This window comes from Phyllostomus discolor, chromosome 11, assembly GCF_004126475.2.
Source record: "Phyllostomus discolor isolate MPI-MPIP mPhyDis1 chromosome 11, mPhyDis1.pri.v3, whole genome shotgun sequence".
Classification (NCBI taxonomy): Eukaryota; Metazoa; Chordata; class Mammalia; order Chiroptera; family Phyllostomidae; genus Phyllostomus; species Phyllostomus discolor.
Window position 1 is genome coordinate 23,068,673 of NC_040913.2, and position 18,885 is coordinate 23,087,557.

General features: G+C 41.7%; 1 protein-coding gene across 3 annotated transcripts in view; it reads left to right on the top strand.

The window, feature by feature from the left end:
* Positions 1–18,885, top strand: part of KLF12 (Kruppel like factor 12) — a 424,035-nt gene that overhangs the window by 291,331 nt on the left and 113,819 nt on the right. For all 3 annotated transcript variants that reach the window (XM_036011296.1, XM_036011294.1, XM_036011295.1), the window contains one exon: positions 12,776–12,911. In XM_036011296.1, coding sequence (XP_035867189.1) covers positions 12,776–12,911 — 136 coding nt within the window. The remainder of the gene's footprint in view (positions 1–12,775; positions 12,912–18,885) is intronic.

Sequence of the window (18,885 nt, forward strand, 5' to 3'; positions counted from 1 at the left end):
GTCTTTATACACCTTTTTTCATAAAGGCTTGTGGGGTGTGAGAAACTTTCTGGGAAGCTGTTGTTTTCAGAAGTTGGGGTAGTCGAAGGAGAAGCAGGACTACAAATCCTGACATATTTAGTTGATGGTGTAAATGTGGTGGACACACAGGAAGAAGCCCTTTATTAGCATACGAACATGCATGGCATGTAACAAGCCAGCAGGGCCTCCCAGATCCCTGCATGGGCTCAGGGACAGCCAGTCCTTAGTGCTGAGGGGACCTGCAGCCTTAGCTAAGGAACCCAGGGTAGATGATGTTCAGAATGCATATTAGTAGCACGCTGTAAATTTCAGAAATTTATCCAAACATAAATGTTACTGGTTTTTACCAATAAAAATTATATTTATCTATATTTTTATATTCAAAGAAAACACTATCAAACTTTTGTGTTTGTTTAACACCTAAATAGACCTGAACTTTTCCCAGGAAAGCCCAGGACCGCAGCCTCCATCAGACCCCTTGTATTTCCTTCAGGAACTTAAGAGAACCCAGATGAGCTTTCATAAGGAAGGTAGTATAAACCCCGTTTAAAGTTAGGGCAGCAAAAATGACTACTGTGTGCCTTCCCTGCCCTCTCTCAATATGGCATACATTATAGCAGTGTCCTCAAAACACCTGTTTCCCTTGCCTGTCTTCTAGGCAGAATCACAGCTTTGATGGCTGGCTTGTGCTGGAGTCGTTTCTGGAGACAGTGCCACCTGCTGCATGGGCTGCTTCCCTTTCCACGTCAGAGGCTCAGGGAGGGCCCTGAGTAAATGAGCCCCAATGCAGTGGTCGTACCTGAAGCCAAAGGAAGTCCTTACTGCCTTTATGGGTGGTAGGGATCCTACTGGCTTCTGGGAGCCTAGATAATTTATCATCTCTGGGTGGAGTTTTGGCATATTATCAAGATAATGTCTTTAAAAACAACCCAAAATACATAGAGTACATGCTTCTCATCAACTCAGGGAAACTAATGGAATTGTCCTTTCTGATAAAAACATACCAGTCATAGAATTAATATAAGAAACACCTTCATATCCAGTTTTATAGGTAAATTTTTCTCTGAACACTTGAACCCCCACATCCTTCGACCTAGATTGAAACAGGAGAAGAAATGTAACAATACTTGCCTTTTGGCCCAAAGATATTCACTGGTCGTCTTGGAAAAGCTGTTCAGCTCCAGATAGGACGGTGCTCTGCATCATAGTGGAAAGAGAAGAGTCAGCTGCTATGTTCCCCTCATAAAGACAGGTTACATTTAACACATTAGACCCAGTCACAGATGCAACATCTTTCTGCTTTTCAAAAGTGTGCCAGAACTCTTATGTAGCGCTCCTGTTTTGCTGAGTTACATGTTACAGTCACATGAACACACAGGCTGTCAGTTCCTGAGTGAGCCTCCTCCACTGCAGGGCTCGTCTCCACGGTGCCCTGTGCTCTCTGCTTGTGGCCCACCCAGTGATGCTCCCAGATGCTTGTAAATTACCAAATGGGAAAGGAAACTTACATAAAAATTTTTTAAATATTTTACAAGGATGGACATAAGAAACATATAACTCTCGATCGAAATGTGAACAGGTTGTAGGAACCGGTGTGCCCATTCCTGAGGCCAAGGGAGGAGAGCTTTAAGAGGCCGGAAGTGATATTGAAAGGAGATCATCAACATTCCTGCAAGCCACAGAGAAGTCCAATAATATGCCAGAATATCGTGGGCGGTTTCAGAACCTGTCTTCAAGAATTCAGAGGGTCTGTCGTATGTCTAAGAGGGCGAATTAAATCCCGATTATGTACCGGGAATTGCTTTCAGTCTAACAGGCGTAAGTATAAGTGAGCACAGAGAGCAACACTGTGTGGAGAGGGGTGGAGGGTAGTGGCAGCACTGATTGGAAATGTGCCGCAGTGGTTCCTCAAACCTCTTTCTGTTAACCTTCTTACATTTAAACCAGCAAAGTTAGTTGGCAAGTTACTCACATGCCAACTAACTGTACATAGCATAGCTGATACAGAAGCAGAACTGTTAGTCCAAGGTAGATTTTTCTGCCTTTTCTTAAGTATTTCTTATATCTAAAGCACATAAGATGACCACAATTCAGTGGTACATAAAATTGTCATATTAAAAGAAGATGGAGGCTAAGGCAACAAATTAAAAAAAGTTCAAAAGGAAATCATAACTTACCATACATACACAATGAAATATAGAATTTATAGTTGTTATAAAGAATTGTATAGGTACATGGGTATTATCTTAACTAAATTTTATTAATTATTATTATTGTTTTATCCTCACCCAAGGATATGCTTACTGATTTTTGAGAGAGGAAGGGACAGCTAGAGAGAGAACTGTCCGTGTGAGAGAGAAACACCCATCAGTTGCCTTCCATATGCGCCCCCATCAGGGATCAAACCCACAACCTTCTGGTGAATGGGACGATGGTCCAGCCAACCAAACCACCTGGCCAGGGCTGTCTTATCTAAATTTTGATTGTTATGCTTCATCATTATTGTCACTTGGGCTTTTTTTTCTCCTATTAGACTAGAACTAAATTGTTTTGAGGTTGGTCCGGAGGAGACATTTGGAAGCTACCTCTTGGAGCACGCACCACCTTGGCCTTTGCTTCTGGCTCTCTGGAACCTGAGAGGAAGTTGTTAGGACTGCGCAGTGAAGGGTGTGTGACTGCGGTTTGCCCTGGGATGAAAAGGCTCACTTGGGGAAAAAATTATTATAGCAAATCTCAGTCTATTTCTTGAAACATTCAGTTCTACTCAGTCCACAAACTGGAAAATATAGATGGAGCAAAAGGACCAATTAAGTGAAATAAAAAGTGAATAAAAAGACCATAAATGAATGCCTAAAATCTTTTTCTCTGTGCATTACAGATGAAAATTAGTTCAGTGATCTCATTATTCTCTATATGTACTCACCACAAAATCACTTTATCATTAAGTGTTTTAGGTCATCTCTGTGTAAAGTGGATTCAGTTTTGAATAAATCAGTTGGAGCTGGTTGGCTGGGGTTTTGAGCAGTTGCAGGGAGTTGACAAAAGGGTAGCTCGTAGGAAATAGCAGAGTCCGGAATCTCCGAGGGCTCCGAGAGTTCAGGGCTCTCGGCTGACTCTGGAGAGTTCTATGTGAGGTTGCCAAGCATAGTGTGAAAGTCCACTTATTACAGGAAAATGGTATGAACTTTTTTAATTACCAAGGCCTTTTGCCTTTGAAGATGTACTTCCAGTAGACACAAGGCTAAATCTGTATTTGCTTTCCTTCTACAAATAAGAAAAGTAGTTTCAGTTATGGTTTTTTAGAAAAATAAATTCCTAGTAGCTGTTGTGGTAATCTCAACAAACATTCACTTTTAAGCTATATTTTTAAATGACTGAATTACTTCATTATAGTCTCTGAGCACTAACTCAGAAATAATAGGTATGTGGAAGTATTTAAAATATTTTCCTGAAAGAAGAGAAAAGCCTGTTTAATGTAATGTACCTAAAAAGTGAATAGAAATTATGAACATTTTCTTCCCAGGCCATCCCATGGCCTATTTAAACTAAAAACATAATTAAGACTTTATAGAGCAATAGAAATTTAATAATTGTGACTTCCCCCCACAAATGCTAATATTAGAATATAAGCCAGAATGTAGTTTTTAAAATAAAATGTGAAGTAGACAATTTTATCACTATATTGCAGAATCTTTTGCCAACTGGGGCCCATTGTGATCATTTTAAGTAGACACCTGCATTTATTACCATCATTTTCATCAATAAATGTTACATTTTACTGTGTATAAGGGAGTATAATTGATACAGTCTCTCCTCAAGGAATTGACAGAATAATCAGGGATGTATAATAAGTATGTGCCTAAGTATAATTCAAAATGGAAAAGTGCAAGAATGCCTATGTATATGGGTGTTTTTTGAAAAGAAGAAATTGCATTTTGTTAGAAATGAAAGGAATGTTCTTGACGAAGGTATTATTTTGTGGGAAGGGTAGATTTTTTCTTACACTGAATTGTAGTGGAAGGAAATTGCCAGATCCAGTTGGATTAGGAGCTTTGGGGATAAGATGCGTTAGCGTTCCAAATGAAAAATTAATTGTGGAAGGCTGGGGAGAGCTGCTTGCTGGACCAACCCTGTTTGTTAGATGGTGGGAAGAATTCCAGGTTTTCCAATGAGTAATGAGTAATGTTTTTGAGGGAAGTTTTGCTTTCGTTGAATTACTGGAGAAATCCCATGTGGGGTGGATATCTGTGGCAGTACCTGGAGGAGGTTCATTCAGAAGCAGTGTGAAAAGAAGGGCTCCAGAAGAATTGGGGGCTAAAAGCAATAAAAATTAGCAGCTGATTTAGTCAGTGGGACAAATGACAGGAATGAGAATTTGGAACATGGGTAACTAGAAGAGGGATGGGTCTATGAATTGAGACTTGAAAGAAGAATAGGACTCGAGTTTGAAATGACTTTTGGACATTCAGGTGGAGAATATAAGGCTGGAGTTTATGGGGGAGGTTGGGGCTGGGAATGGGGATTTGGTATTGCTCTCCTCTGAGACAGTAGCTGAAACTGTAGAAATTGTGGCATTGGGTAGCATTTCTGAGAAGCTCACCAACAGTGGTGGAAAGAAGAGGGTAGGTAGTGGAATCTGAAGAGGAAAACTAACATTTAGGTGTATGCACAGAGAAGAGATGAAAAGGGAGGTAAAAGGGAAAGAGGGAGGATAAGGGAGAGGAACAGTGGGGGCGGGGGATAGAGACAGAAAGAGAGACCCAAGCAAATTAAATAATGTGTAACAAAGCCTACAAATACTTCCTCTAAACTAAGGGCTAAATGCTATGTAAAATAAGTCACACAGAAGAAGTCAAGAACCAATTTCTTTGGAATTCTCTGAGCTTCCTGGACTTCTTGAAAGTCTATTTCCTTTGCCAGATTGGGCCCAAAGAGGAACACACCAAGACATATCATAATTAAATTACCCAAGATTAAAAATAAGGAAAGAATTTTAAAAGCAGCAAGAGAAAAGGAGAGAGTTACCTACAAAGGAGTTCCCATTAGACTATCAGCTGATTTCTCTAAAGAAACCTTACAAGAAGGGGCTGAAAAGAAGTATTCAAAGTCAGGAAAGGCAAGGACCTACATCCAAGATTACTCTATCCAGAAAAGCTTTCATTTAGAATGGAAGGACAGATAAAGTGCTCCCCAGATAAGGTCAAGTTAAAGAAGTTCATCATCACTAAGCCCTTATTATATAAAATGTTAAAGGGACTTATTCAAGAAAAAGATCAAAACTATGAACATTAAAATGACAACAGACTCACAACCATCAACATCTGAACCTAAAAACACAAAAACAAACAACTAGAACAAGAACAGAGTCACAGAAATGGAGATCACATGGAAGGTTATCAGCAGGGATGGGGAGGAGGAGAATGGGGGAAGGTACAGGGAAAAGGAAGCATAATTGGTAGATACACAACAGACAGGAGGAGGTTAAGAATAGTATGGGAAATGGAGAAGCCAAAGAACTTATATGTGCGAACCATGGACATGAACTAAGGGTGGGAGGAGTGCTGTTTGGAGAGGGGGTGTAGGGCAGAGGGGGATAAAGGGGAGAAAAAAATGGTACAACTATAATAGCATAATCAGTAAAATAGACTTAAAAAAGAAAGTAAACTTTAAATTAAAAAGTCAAGAACCACATGATTATACTCATACGTGGGAAGGTAAAACAAAGCAACAAAGAACAAACAAGACAAACAGACTCAGACGCAGACAGCAGCATGAAGGTCACCAGAGGGAAGAGGGGTGGAGGGGCGGCAGTGATGCGTAAAGGGGTCAGGAGGTGACGTGACAGCAGGAGATGTGACATTGGGTGGTGAGCACACAATGCAGTATATGGATGAAGTATCATAGAATTGCACACTTGAAACCTATATAACTTTATTAACCTCAAAAAATTGAGTAAAAAATAGAAGGCCAAATGGTAGTTTATGGCAAGCCGTGTGGTTTCTGTGACAACTACTCAACTCTGCCATTAGAGCACTGAAGTCACCAGAGACAAAATAAAGGAGCATGGTTGAATAAAACTTTATTTACAAAAAGCGGATATTAAGGCCCACAGGCCCTGGTGCACCCGGTACGTATAACCAGGGGAGGAGAGGGTTTTAAGCAGGGGCTGGGAGTGAAAGTGAGAGATGACCCGCAGTCTGGAGAAAGGCCCAGTGGCATTCTAACTGAGAAGTGGACTTTGTACCAGGGAATTACCAGAACATTATGAGGTTATTTTTTAAGATAATGGGATCAGAAGCCATTACACTGTCAAGCGTGCAGATAGGAATTGAGAAAAAAATGACTAAATTGCATATTATATCTACACAGTGGCAACATCTAAGATTTACATAACTGATTGCATTTTTAAGGCTTCATTTGGGGTTACATCAATCACAGTTGCTACTGTGAGGCATACAGTCTCATTAGCAGTAACAAAAGTGGAGAAAGGAAGAAACGGCATAGCAGAAGCATCAGTAAGCATGGGGAAGCAGAACAGGACCCTGGAGAGTGGGTTGCAGTCTCAGAGTTCACCATATTTTGAGTCAGTCTTTACTTACTTACATATTTTTCTCTCATCGTGTATGCCGACATGCTAGAAAGATCAGGCACATATTTGAGCAACTGCTCTTCTGAAGCCAAATGAGATCAGAACAGCAGTCGTACACATACATTATGAAGAGCATGCTTTCTCACCCTTCAGGTGATAAAGTCCTGAGTTACAGTATGTACAGCCAGATTGAGGTGAGGGACGAGCACAAGCTAGTGCCGTTTTTAGAGCATTAATATTCGTGTCACTGATGATTCTCACACATGTATCTCCAGCCGGGTCTCCTCCCCGCAACCCCGTGCTCCTGGCTCGCATAGCCAGGGTGATCCTTATCAGGTGACACAGTTCAGATCAGGTCATTCTTGTGCTCTGTGCCTGCCAGTGGCCTTCCTTCCCACCCGGAGCAGAACTTGACATCCTTACATCGTCGCCAACCCTCTCTGTCTGTGCCCCTCCACCTCGCTGTCCTTTTCCTGGCCACAGGTGTGGCCTCCTTGTCTGGCCTGAGACACAGGGAACCCGCCCCACCTCAGAGCCTTGCTACCTGTGTGTACCACCACCACTCCACCCCTAAAAATAAACCGGGTCAGCAAGCCTTCCTCAGCACCCCAGGCCTTGCCCGGGTGTCGTCATCTTCGGGAGGCCTCTCCTGACTTCCCTCTCTAAGATGACCCGCCTGCCTCTCAGCAGCCCCTGCTCCCCTTCCCTGTTCTGTCTTTCTCCGTGGCACGTACCTGACTTGACTACGTGGTTTTACTTCTCTGTTGGTTTTCTATTGCAGGCCAGAAGCAGGGATTGGAATCTGCCTCCTTCACTGCTTTCTCCCCAGCACCCATAGAGGACTCAGTACCTCACAGGTGCCGGGTAAACATATGTTAACTGAATCCATCAGTGCATGTTTGGGTCTAGGGAAGGAACAGTTTTATGTGTCATCCAATATATAGTCTATGGTGGCATTTTCAGTTTAGGTGCATTTAGAAAGAAAACTGCCTAGTTTGGATCCATCCCGGAGAAGGTGAGAGACTTGGAGATAGGGTTGTGTAAGAGGCTGCAGAAGCACTGAGTGCGTCGTCAGGGTGAGACAGAATGAAGATCAACTGAGAAGGGCCAGGCAGGGCCCCGAATGCTTTGCATACATTAGCTCATCTGTGCACCAAAGCAGCAACGGCAGGGGAACCAACTGAGGTTGAGCGGTGGGAAATCAAGTGCCCGAGGTCAGATGGCTGCAAGTGACAGGGCCGGAGTCACACTCGTGTTCTCTGAAGCCAGAGCTGTGGTTTTATCCTGGAGAAACGCTGTGACTGTCCTTTTTGGAGCAACACCTGCATCACCTGAGACAGGAGGACGCTTGTACTGAGTCCTGGGTGCTGTGACTTCTGTCCGCATCTCCCTCTCCCATGCATTCATTCTCCCAGCCCGCCCTCCTTCTCCCACTGCCCTTCCTTCTCCTGGAAAGCAGCAGCCCTGCCGGAAGCCAAGGCTTCCTCACTGGGGCATGTTTCAGCCTTGGCAGGGCGAACAGTGAGGGCATCTGCGGGGAGCAGGCAGCCTGCCGGTGGCTGAAGAGGGGAGGACAGGCTGCGGGCACCCCTGCCGCCGCAGCTGCTGGCTGCCTCACACCCCCTCCATCCACCTGCGTTTGCTCCTTTGCCCTGCGGCCCTGGTGGGTGGAGGCGAAAGGGACTGAATAATTTCCTCTGTGATTCATCCTGGTTAGGGAAAGTTAATCTCTAGGTTTCAGTATATGTTCATAGATTGTTATCTTGTGCACATTTAATAGGGTGACTTATGGGAAAACTTCTTTTCCTTTAAGTATAGCTGAATAGGCCAGTTTATTTCTAAGGAAGTTGGAAGGGCATTTAATCCTTTGATGGGGCCTAGGAAGCGGGGTTGGGGGGCAGAGAATGCACACTGATGCCACTGTGTCGGTGTCAGCCCACCGTTACACGGGGAGACGTCGAGTTCACATGTCTGCTGTGAGTGGAAGAGAGTCAAACGTGAAACAGCTTTGGGAGGGTCTACTGGGGTGAGCCCCCTGTCAACCCCAAGCTTGGGCTGGAAAGTCTTGCTCTCCTGAGCAGGAACGCCAGCCACTGGCCCATTCCGGGAGAAGCCCACCAGAGGCGCAGTCAAGGATCAAAGAAGATGCTTCTGAAGCCAAAGCCCCTGCAAATACATTTGCATGTTTTGGCTTGAGAAGGAAATAATGTAGAATATAATATGAGGCTCATAGTTTCTTTTGCTGTATTAGTAGCCCACTTAAATGTGCGCCAGTCAAGGCCAGACTGCCTCTTGGGAGGGGAGTAGAGAGTTGTGCGATGGGCTGGCTCTGACTGCAGCCGCAGTTTGTCCGCATCTTTGCCAGGAAACCTCGGGAGGGAGCTGGAGAGTAACATGGTGCATTGATTGTGTATTACGTGTAACCAGTCACCCAAAAACTCGGGAGATGAAAATAGCAGCTATTTTATTTGCTCAGAGTTTTGTAAGTCAAATATTTGGAATGGGTTCAGCCAGGAAATTGCTGTGCTACTCACCTACACAGGCACGGGTGGCTGCGGTGTGGCCAGTGAGCCCAGCGCGGCTCGCTTACATCACTTGGGGTCAGCTGCCCACTGAGCACCGTGTTTCTGTGGCTGTGCTGGGCATCTTCGCATGGCAGCGAGGTGGTAAACACGGAAGATGTGTCACAAATCATTTATCATCGTTAATTAGGGTGATCTTTACAGGAGCACTTTACTGGAGGTGCCTGTTTGAAAGTCAGAGTGGACAGGATCAGCTTCAGGTGTTGGAGCTCTGTGGTCATCTTCCTGGGGAGTTTGTCTCATTGACTGACACTCACCATGTCCCGCAGTGCCCCCGACTCAGGAATGGCACCTCCGCCAGTAGTGAGCGGGCACACCCAGAACTGTCGGGTCCGTCTTCATTTAAGAGGAACAAGATCTCGAATGTAAATCGATGCACACAGATCATCCACTGCGCTCCCAGGCAGGGACATAATACGTTTTTGCTTCCGGTGCCCAGGTTACTGTTCCATTTCCTCTGAAGGGGCACTCTGGAGAATGGGTGTTTCTTAAATGAGCTGAGAAACTCGAAGACGAATGGGGGTTCACTAGGGTAGATGCCCCCGTCCCACATTTAACAAAGGGAGTGCAGAATTATGCAAGTATGCAGACAAGCTAATCATCTGACCTAATCAGCAATGCAGATTTCAAAATCCTTCTAATTACTTCCTCAACTTGGCTGAAGGTACAGTAAAAAGACTTTCTCAGCGGGATGGCAGCAGATGTATTTCATAATATTGATTGAAAATATTGGAAAGAAATCCTCAATTATAATGCTCCTGAAAAGTACATCAAAAAATATCATATTTAACATATTTTAAACTTTCACTGAGGTATACACAGAACATAATTTAGGTGATCAACTCTCACCCCAGTTATTTGGAGTCTTTGGTTTGGCTGGACTTGAACTTTCAGTCAGGTTGCTTGTTAGTTACTTGCCCATGTCCTCCTTGAGTTGTGTTACTTACCTGTGAGAGCTCTAATTGTCTTGGGCCTGACGGGATCACCAACATTACTCCCTTCTCTTCAGCTATTTGTTGATTTTGGCATCTTGGCAAAGGAGTCTTAGTGCATCATGTTTCAACAACTTTAAATTGTTGACATTTACAGGCAACGTAATACCACACAATATGTGATTTGGAAGCCTCGATGGATCTGTTCCTCATTTTCTTGGCTGAAGTTGAGGAGTTATGACTGATTGTTCACTGAATCATTCTAGAACAGATTGCCGGAAAGAAACTGTCTGTGAATTCCTGGTTGAGATACCTGCATCATCGCTGTGTTCTGTGCTACGGGAGTGCTGAGTGTGCATCTTTACCTCATGCCGTGAGCTGTGCAGTGTCTTCTCCCGTACGCTCTGTTCAGTGGTAAACGAGAGGGTACCTTCAGGGCCTTTGGAGTGACTGAGCACTGAAGGGTCTCTGCCATCAGGTGGTTGAGAAACTTGTTCCTTTCTCCCACAGAGTTTCTCCATCTTCTAGGAAATCTTCTCTAGAGATCAAATGGAAGTCTTTTGTCCCATCAAATGTAGGACAAAGAAAACCTTCAAAAACTCTTTAGTGAGCGGCATGGATCCTTCTGGCATTTGAGGAAGTGAATGCTGTATTTGAGGAACTGGTGAGGGCTGAGTCACATGATGGCGAATTGTTTTATTTGAGGGACAGAAAATACGGATAATCTAATATATGATTTAATTTCTTTGCTACTGGCTGAAACTAGAACATAGTTATGCAATTGAGAGTCATAAAATGTAAAGTAACATCTTTCTATACCCAAACTCTAAAAATATGTATCTCAGAGTTTCTCAACCTGGCACTCTTGACTTTTTAGACTAGTTAATTTTTCGACATAAGGGACCAACTGTCCTGTGTATTCTGGGACGTCTAGGAGCATCACTGAAGATGCCAGTGACAGCCCTGGTCAGTGTGGCTCAGTGTTGTCCCAGAGCCAAAGCATTGCGGGTTTGATTCCCAGGCAGGATGCGTGCCTGTGTTGAGAGTTTGATCTCCGGTCCAGGCACGTGAGGGAAGAAGCCAATTAATGTCTCTCCCTCTCTCTCTCTCTCTCATCGATGCTCCTCTCTCTCCCATCGATGTTCCTCTCTCTCCCTTCCTCTCTCTCTAAAAGCAATGAAAAACGTCCTTGGGGAGGAGAAAAACATCTTTTTAAAAAGATGCCAGTAACATCTTCCTCCCAAGTTGTGACGAATCCAAATGTCTCCAGACATTGCCAAGTATCTCGTGGGGGAAAATTTGCTCTTATTTGAGGACCCCTGGTTTAGAGTGTTTGAGTTATTTTCTTTTTAATTTAACCAACAATTACCAAGCACTTTCGTTGTTCAGACTGCACGTTAGTGCGTGCGTACTTACAGGAACAATGTGTGGCAGATACAGGAGTGCACTAGGTTCATCAGATGCACATCCCTTCCTGACCGAGTTTAATTACAAACAGGTTGAAACTCTTCAGGTATAGTTTTTCTATTCATACTGTAAATGTTAGGTAGAATCACAAACATTTATCTGTTCGTGGGTTAAAAAAAAAGGTGAAATACTAGCGGTAAGAAAAATATTATTTGAGAAAACAATAAAATTGAAATGTACTCAAGTGTCATCGTAACCATGGTTTTAAGTGGATTTTCTTTTTTCTTTTTCTTTTTTTTTAACAAGCTGTGGTGGCTTTAGAGATGGTATGTGGGCGGGTTTGAGGAGCAGCGTTCTGGCTGGAACTGGCTGGCGCGGAAGCCATGCATTCTAACAACACAATTGTGCAGCGAGTGTAGTACTTTTAATTTGGAAGGTGTGTGTTTTGTGCATGATGTTAGGGCCGATGGGAACCTACACAGGGGTTATTAAAGCTGCTCACAGAGAGAAGGAGGCAGAACTGAAATCTAATTTTTAAAAATATGAGTTCAGGTATGAAATGTTGACTGCCGGTCTCTCGTTTGAAGGGATCTGATGGTCCTGGTCAGCAGGGCTCAAACCACCAGGCCTTTTCATGCTTTGGCAAGTTCACAGTGGGAGGAGAATTTTATCTGGAAATGCCTTTTTGAAGAGTACTTATTAGCACATAGGCAAAATGCTACTACTACTTCTGTCGTTTTACTGCTCTCAGATTGCAGTAATGAACTGCAAGATCATCATTCACTGAAGTGCGAAAAAACACCTAAAACTTGATTTAAGTCTTGCGAACCCTGCTCTTCTTTAAGCTTATAGTGAGAGCTAGAAGCAAGAGCAGTAAGGTGGCTAGGACTCCAGCAGCAGAAGCAAGGAGAAGCCAGAGGGTGGAACACTAACTTAGGAGCTCCCTACTCAGCTTATGATGGCTCAGGGGTAGATCTTGTCCTGGGTTTTACAGTTTCTATTCTCCAGTCATACCCTGAAACTACTGAGAGCTGTGGAGGTTTGGTAAATGGAATGAACAAGGGAAAAGAGTCAGTGAGTGCTCAGTACATAAATTACATTGCTTTCACGAATCCCTGGGATTTCTAGAGAATTCAGTGTGTGTGATATACGCAGAAGAGACCTTCCATGCTTGATGTTGGTCCAGGACGAGGTTAACTTACTGCACACTAATTTTAATTCATATATATGCCTTTTCTTCCCAGCACAAATGGACCCCCGAGGCCTATCTCCCAGACAAAGTAAAAGTGACAGTGATGATGATGACCTGCCAAATGTGACCTTAGATAGCGTTAATGAAACTGGATCTACGGCCCTTTCCATAGCCAGAGCAGTTCAAGAGTAAGTATCACATTCTCAGGATGGAATAAGATTTGCCAAGGTGTTCAGGGGATAATGGAAATAGCGGCATCTCCTGTCCCCAGACGTGTCATCCTAGCCCTGCGCTGGCACACGTGTCAGCCTCTTTCCGTTCAGCCCGCTGTTCTCCGGGAGGAGAGGAGGGGAAAGCCGGGGGCGTTTTACGTAGTCAAAAATTTGTGTTTTGATTAGAAATGAGACTTCTGTGCATCTTTGCTGATACCTCCTGCCCCTTCTCCTTAACTCTAAAAAAATTTTGTTCATGCTGAGTGTTACTATCCAATAATCATCCTCATATTTATTATTCATATATAAGAGTAAAGAGAAATAAGTACAGCAAATATTATTCTTTTGTTTTGATAGGAAAGTACAGTATAGCTTTTTTGAAATTTCAAACTTGGGAGATAATGTGTTACCACCTGAAAAATCAGAACCATATGTAATTCTTAAAGGGACCTTTTCTCTTTCCTTTTGTCCAGACCATAGGGTTAGATTTCAGCCCTTGTTGATTGAAAGCAGCTGTTTTTCTGCCATTGCCAATTCTGTATTTAGCCTTGAACCTAAGGCTAGTCTATCTTATGTGTTTCTCTAGAGTAATTTTTGATAACACAATCTTGAAGAAGATGAGGATTTAATAGTCACTGTTATTGCTGACATACATGCTAATTAACAGTTTACCCAAAATGACTTTAGTTACTTCTCATATTCCTTCTTTCCCAAATAGTAACTAAATACCTACTGTGTGCCACATATTAGACCTTGAAATCAAAAAAGAAATTAGCATTTTAGAATTTAAAACATTTGTATATATGTGAGTGTATAAAATGATTAATGTATCTCTATGTAATATACATTATTTACATTATATATGTATATGTATATATACAAGTATATATGATATATTAGAGGAAACCAGGAAATAGTGGATCAAACATGAAATTAAGAGTCATATCTGGATTCCAACTCACATTTGGGCTCTTAATACCTGTGTAATTTTGGCAAGTTATTTAATGACTGAGATGTTTCTTTATCTGTAGTGAGAGAATCAGAACACTTAGTTTACAGGACTATTGAGAAGGTATGATACAGTTACAAGGCATAAAAAGTAAATCACAGAGTTTGAGCCCATAGTAAGCTTTGATTAATGGCAAAAGTAGTGTTATAATGTGTGGCGGTAATGGTAGTAATAGTGTGTGGTGTGAGAATGTGACACCTAGGAAATAAACAAGTGTTGTCAGTACCATTATTCTGACTGTGCAGTGAAGAGGACCAGAGAGGTTAAATGACTTGTCCAGAGTCATATAATAAATGTTAACAAGACAAAGTTTTAGACTCCTGACTCCGAAAACCAATCTTCCAAAAGATCCTGCAATGTCTCTTTCCATAATATCCTTCTGCTTGAACATTTATAAAAGTGTTTTCTTCAGATGTGTTTAAGTAACTGGCTATAGTAACCTAGTTTATCCAAAGCAAATGTCCACATGAGCCAGGATCGGCACTGAGTTGAAGGCGTTACTGCAGTTGCACTTGAAGTGGTGGCATGCCAAGTTACCTGTCGCCAGTTCAGGGACCACCGTCCCGGGTTTGCGTGGGCTGAACCCTCGTGTCGGAGATTCGATGATCTCATCTGTAAGATTAGACTAAATGATGTCAGGTTTCAGTTCTGAGATGAGTAATAAACTTCATAGACAGTTCAATCACATCATTGTCCTGCATACATGTATGTATACGTATGTATATATCTCTGTGTATACATATTTATAGACGTGTGTGTTTCTTTTAATTCAAACTTTCAATTTTGGAACTGCGATTACTCAAATCTAAATTATGCTGGCTCCATTTAGGGCTTATATAGCAGGGAATGGTATTAATTTCTTAAACATAACCATTTTAGGCTTCTAATATGTGCTTATAATATAATAATGAATATTAATGTAAACTTTTAATGACCTCAGTATCCAGATCCTCTTCTTCAACATAACCCTCCTGATGTGCTCTGCAAAAACATTTTCAAGCCACAATAGTTTGTATACATGGGCCTATGCCTGCCTTTATTACTGTTAGAAAAGTCGCATGTGCACCTGGGGAAATGCCAGATTCATTATGCGTGGAAGTGTTTTCATTCAACGATTAGTGAGGAATACTGAGCTGTCACCGGGAAGCCCTAGAATGCCGGGACCCATCCATAGTTCATCAGCCGTCATTCACCTGAGTGTGTGTGTGTCAACACTGGGAAGTGCAGAGATACCAGCAGACAAAGCACAAAGATTGTTTTTCAGAGACCTCTTCAATGTAGCTGTATTTCAAAACTTATAATATACATGGCGAAAAGTTTTGCTCTGGCACAAATAAGTATATAATCCTTCCTAGAGAACTAAAAAATAAAAACTGGGCCTAGGTGCACCCAAAGTTAACTTTCAGTGTACGCCATTGTGACCTATCTTTCTGCTCTTCTGTCCTTTCATGCACATCTCTGTTTCATTATTAATCTCTCTTCCCTTTCCTTCTGTGTGCCTTTGGATTCTGATGCCTTCTATTAACTCATAAGCTGTCACACAAACCAAATAAAAAACATTCTAAGATACTGTGATCAATAAACTAATGCATTAAATAATAAAAAGCTGAAACAACAGCTTGGCATGATTGAGACGCGATGATTTCGAAAGACATCAGTGGATCTGCCTCCTGCCCTTGCTGAACTTCCCTGGAAGAGTTAGGTGGAGAAGACTGTTTGAAGGTAGAGAGGCGATGACACCAAAGATTTGTGCACAGTAGTGGAAGCACATTTTAAAGGACCTGGGCAACCAGTTCATTTTGCCTTTCCAACTAAAGACGAAATAAACCATGGTTCAGGAGGGGGTCGGAGGCTGGCCTCTTTTTCAGTGGCCACCACGGGAGTGTCAGAGAAGAGAAGGAAGATGGGAAAGGAGGATGTTAGGGCAGACTGACACTGGAGAGGGATGAAACCGCCTAGTCCTGGGCCAGCCCTTCAAGCAAGAGGCCAGTCTGCGGGTGGGTTTCTCCAGCCGAAGCTCTCCTTTCCCATTCAGGCTCATAGTCATGCCTCATGCAATAATCATCATAGTTTGAATTTTTAATTTGGTACTTTATTGATATTATTACATTTACATAGCATAAAAGTTAATATGCTAATAAATGTTTTCTGAATGGCTAATATAATATGCATTTTACAGTTTACTGGTTTTTCTAAATGAGCTGTTAGTAAAGCTTCAGTTTAAGAAATGTTTCCTTTGGTTTGAAATGCAGACGTTGTTGGTCGGAATTGCATCCCCTGCCCTGCCACAAATATTCACATACTTATCTTTAAATAAAAAAGAATATTGCTTGCTGGCTAGAGCAGCAACCTGAGGTTACCTCGATGTATATAGATTTATCTAATGAGGCTGCCGATCTGTGCTAGGACCGATCATTTCAACCACTTTCATCGATTCACGTGATTCCTGTTTATCAGCCCAGCATCAGTGAATTTCAGATAAATTGCAAGAAATGGCCACACAGAGGCCCACAGACCGGCTCTACCCTTTTCTTAGTTCAGCTGTAGAGATGCTGTCCGAGTCAAAAACCATGTGCTCAGTAATTCTGACAAAGCCAACTTCCAGTAATCCATAGAACATCTGTTTTATTTTGACCTGTTTTTCTTTTTCTTTTTTTTTTTACCCCTGATGGTATAATAGGGTCATTACCCTTAACAACTTGACAAACATAATTATGAAATAAGCATTTGGGAAAAGAGAGGTACAGGCTCATGATTAGAGCAAATTATTATAATTAACTCTTACCCTAGGCAAAACAACAATATTTTTTAACTAGGCAAAGTCTGGCTTTGTTACCCAGAACCTCTAATCTCTGTACCCCATTTACTTCTTTTTTTTTTCTAGTTCCAAACATTCATAATCCTCATTTGTTGATGCGATTAGAATAATTAGCTTCCTTCAAGTTAGAGTGTAAATGAATCATAATATCTGAGATAGGGCCCTGTTCAGAGAAATTTCTATTTAACCGGGAACAAGCATTAACCTGAAAGAATAAGGCTACGGATACAATACTCTCAGTCAGAGTGAAATGGGAACAGTAGCGTGGTGGGTGGAGAAGGGGGTAAAGATGCTGAGGACGTACCCCTGCGTGTCTCTGTCCTGGTCCATTCAGGATTGGTAAGAGCACATTATAGTTTAACTCACACTGTATCTGGGTAGTCTTCCCTCGGATTTTAACTACAACTCTCAGAGGGGAACAAAAGCACCCGAAATTAGTAGTGTTAATAACTTTTTGCTTTGGCTAGCATCTCTGATATCTGCACCTGTTATAGGGGTGTTTTTAAATGGTTCATTGTTGATTGCATTTCAGCTAATTAAAACACTTCACTGTTTTCCTCCTGTTTTTATTACGGTTGACCTTCGCCTTACCCAGGCTCACTGATATGTGGATTTTTTCGATAAATATTATAAATGTACTTCCCTTATGATTTTCTTAATAACATTTTTTCTTTATTTTAAGAATACAGCTCATAAGTCATATAACACATTCATATGCAGAATGTGTTCACTGACTGTTCATAGTATCAGTGAGCCTTCTAGTCATCAGTAGGTTATCAGTAGGTAAGTTTTGGGGGAGTCAAAAGTTACATGTAGGTTTTCAAGTGCACGGGAGTCAGAGCGCCTGACCCCTGCGTTGTTCAAGGGTCAGCTGTGTGCTGTGCATGTGAAGTGGTCCCTTGAAGAAAAACAGTTGTGAATTACTGAAAATAGAGAGCCTTATCTTTAGTATATTTTCCCTTAAATGCTCTTTGAAAGAGCAGATAGGCAGCAAGTTAGATAAGTGATTGTTTCCTTCAAAATTCATGGCTAGTTTCAGACATCACGGTTCTTCATTTAGAAAATTGCATTTAATGATCAAAGAAAGCCAGAAATCTTGAGGGAGTGATTTTTTATTTTCTTCATTTTTCTTGTTTCAAACTTCTTAAACATGCCTCCTGTTTCTCTCTTAATCTCCTCATTTACAGTTGTGTTAATGTCTTTAAATTACAGCAGAAAATAGTACTAGAGGTGAGGAAAAGAGAAAAAAACAAAAGAGCCGTTAGGGAGAGCCTACTTTTTGGCAGATTCTATGAAAATTTGCATAGTTTTTATTTAATTCGCCCTACGATCCTGTGTTCATCCTGCAGAGAAAGAGACGGAGGCTCAGAGAGGTTCGTTCTATTCCCAGAGGTCGTACAACTGGTAATGGGCAGAGCTCATACCCAAGTCCAAGTTTGTCTGGCTATAAACCCATATTCCCGCACGAAGGTAGCTCCCATTTTTGTGCTGTGCCTTTAAAATCTCTAAACCTATCCAAAATAACGATCCAAAATCAGCAAAGCTTCTTGAGTCTTGAAAAGTAAGTGAACATTCACGAACTAATTTCAGATTCTTTTTATCTGAAGTAACTCACTGTTACTTTAAATATAATCTGATTTAGGAGGAATGATTCTTCCAAATGCCTTCAGAGAATTTTTCAAGGCATTTCTCTTCTGTAAATCATAAACAGATTCTTTTGACATTTTAAACATAAACTTTATTTTAAATTTAAAGAAATACCAAAATTAAACATTTTTATAAACTGTATCAAGCACTTTAAACGTAATTTAAGAATGTTAAACATTAATTCTCAATTCAAAACAGTGGCATTCATTGAATACACCCTGGTACTGGCCAATATGAAGGTTACTTAAATCTAGTGATTCTTAGGAGTTTAACTGTTAATCCTGCCTAAAATTCAGCGATAATTAAAGGGTTAAGCAAGTCTTCTATGTAATAGCCCAGGTAGTTTTTTAAAATTCAAAACATTCATATCCCCAGGAAAATTATAAAAACATATATAATTTGTACTGAAGAGCTTCATTAAAAGGCTGCTTAGGGACCGATGCATGTTGCCTTAGAGAGCACATATGCAGACAAAC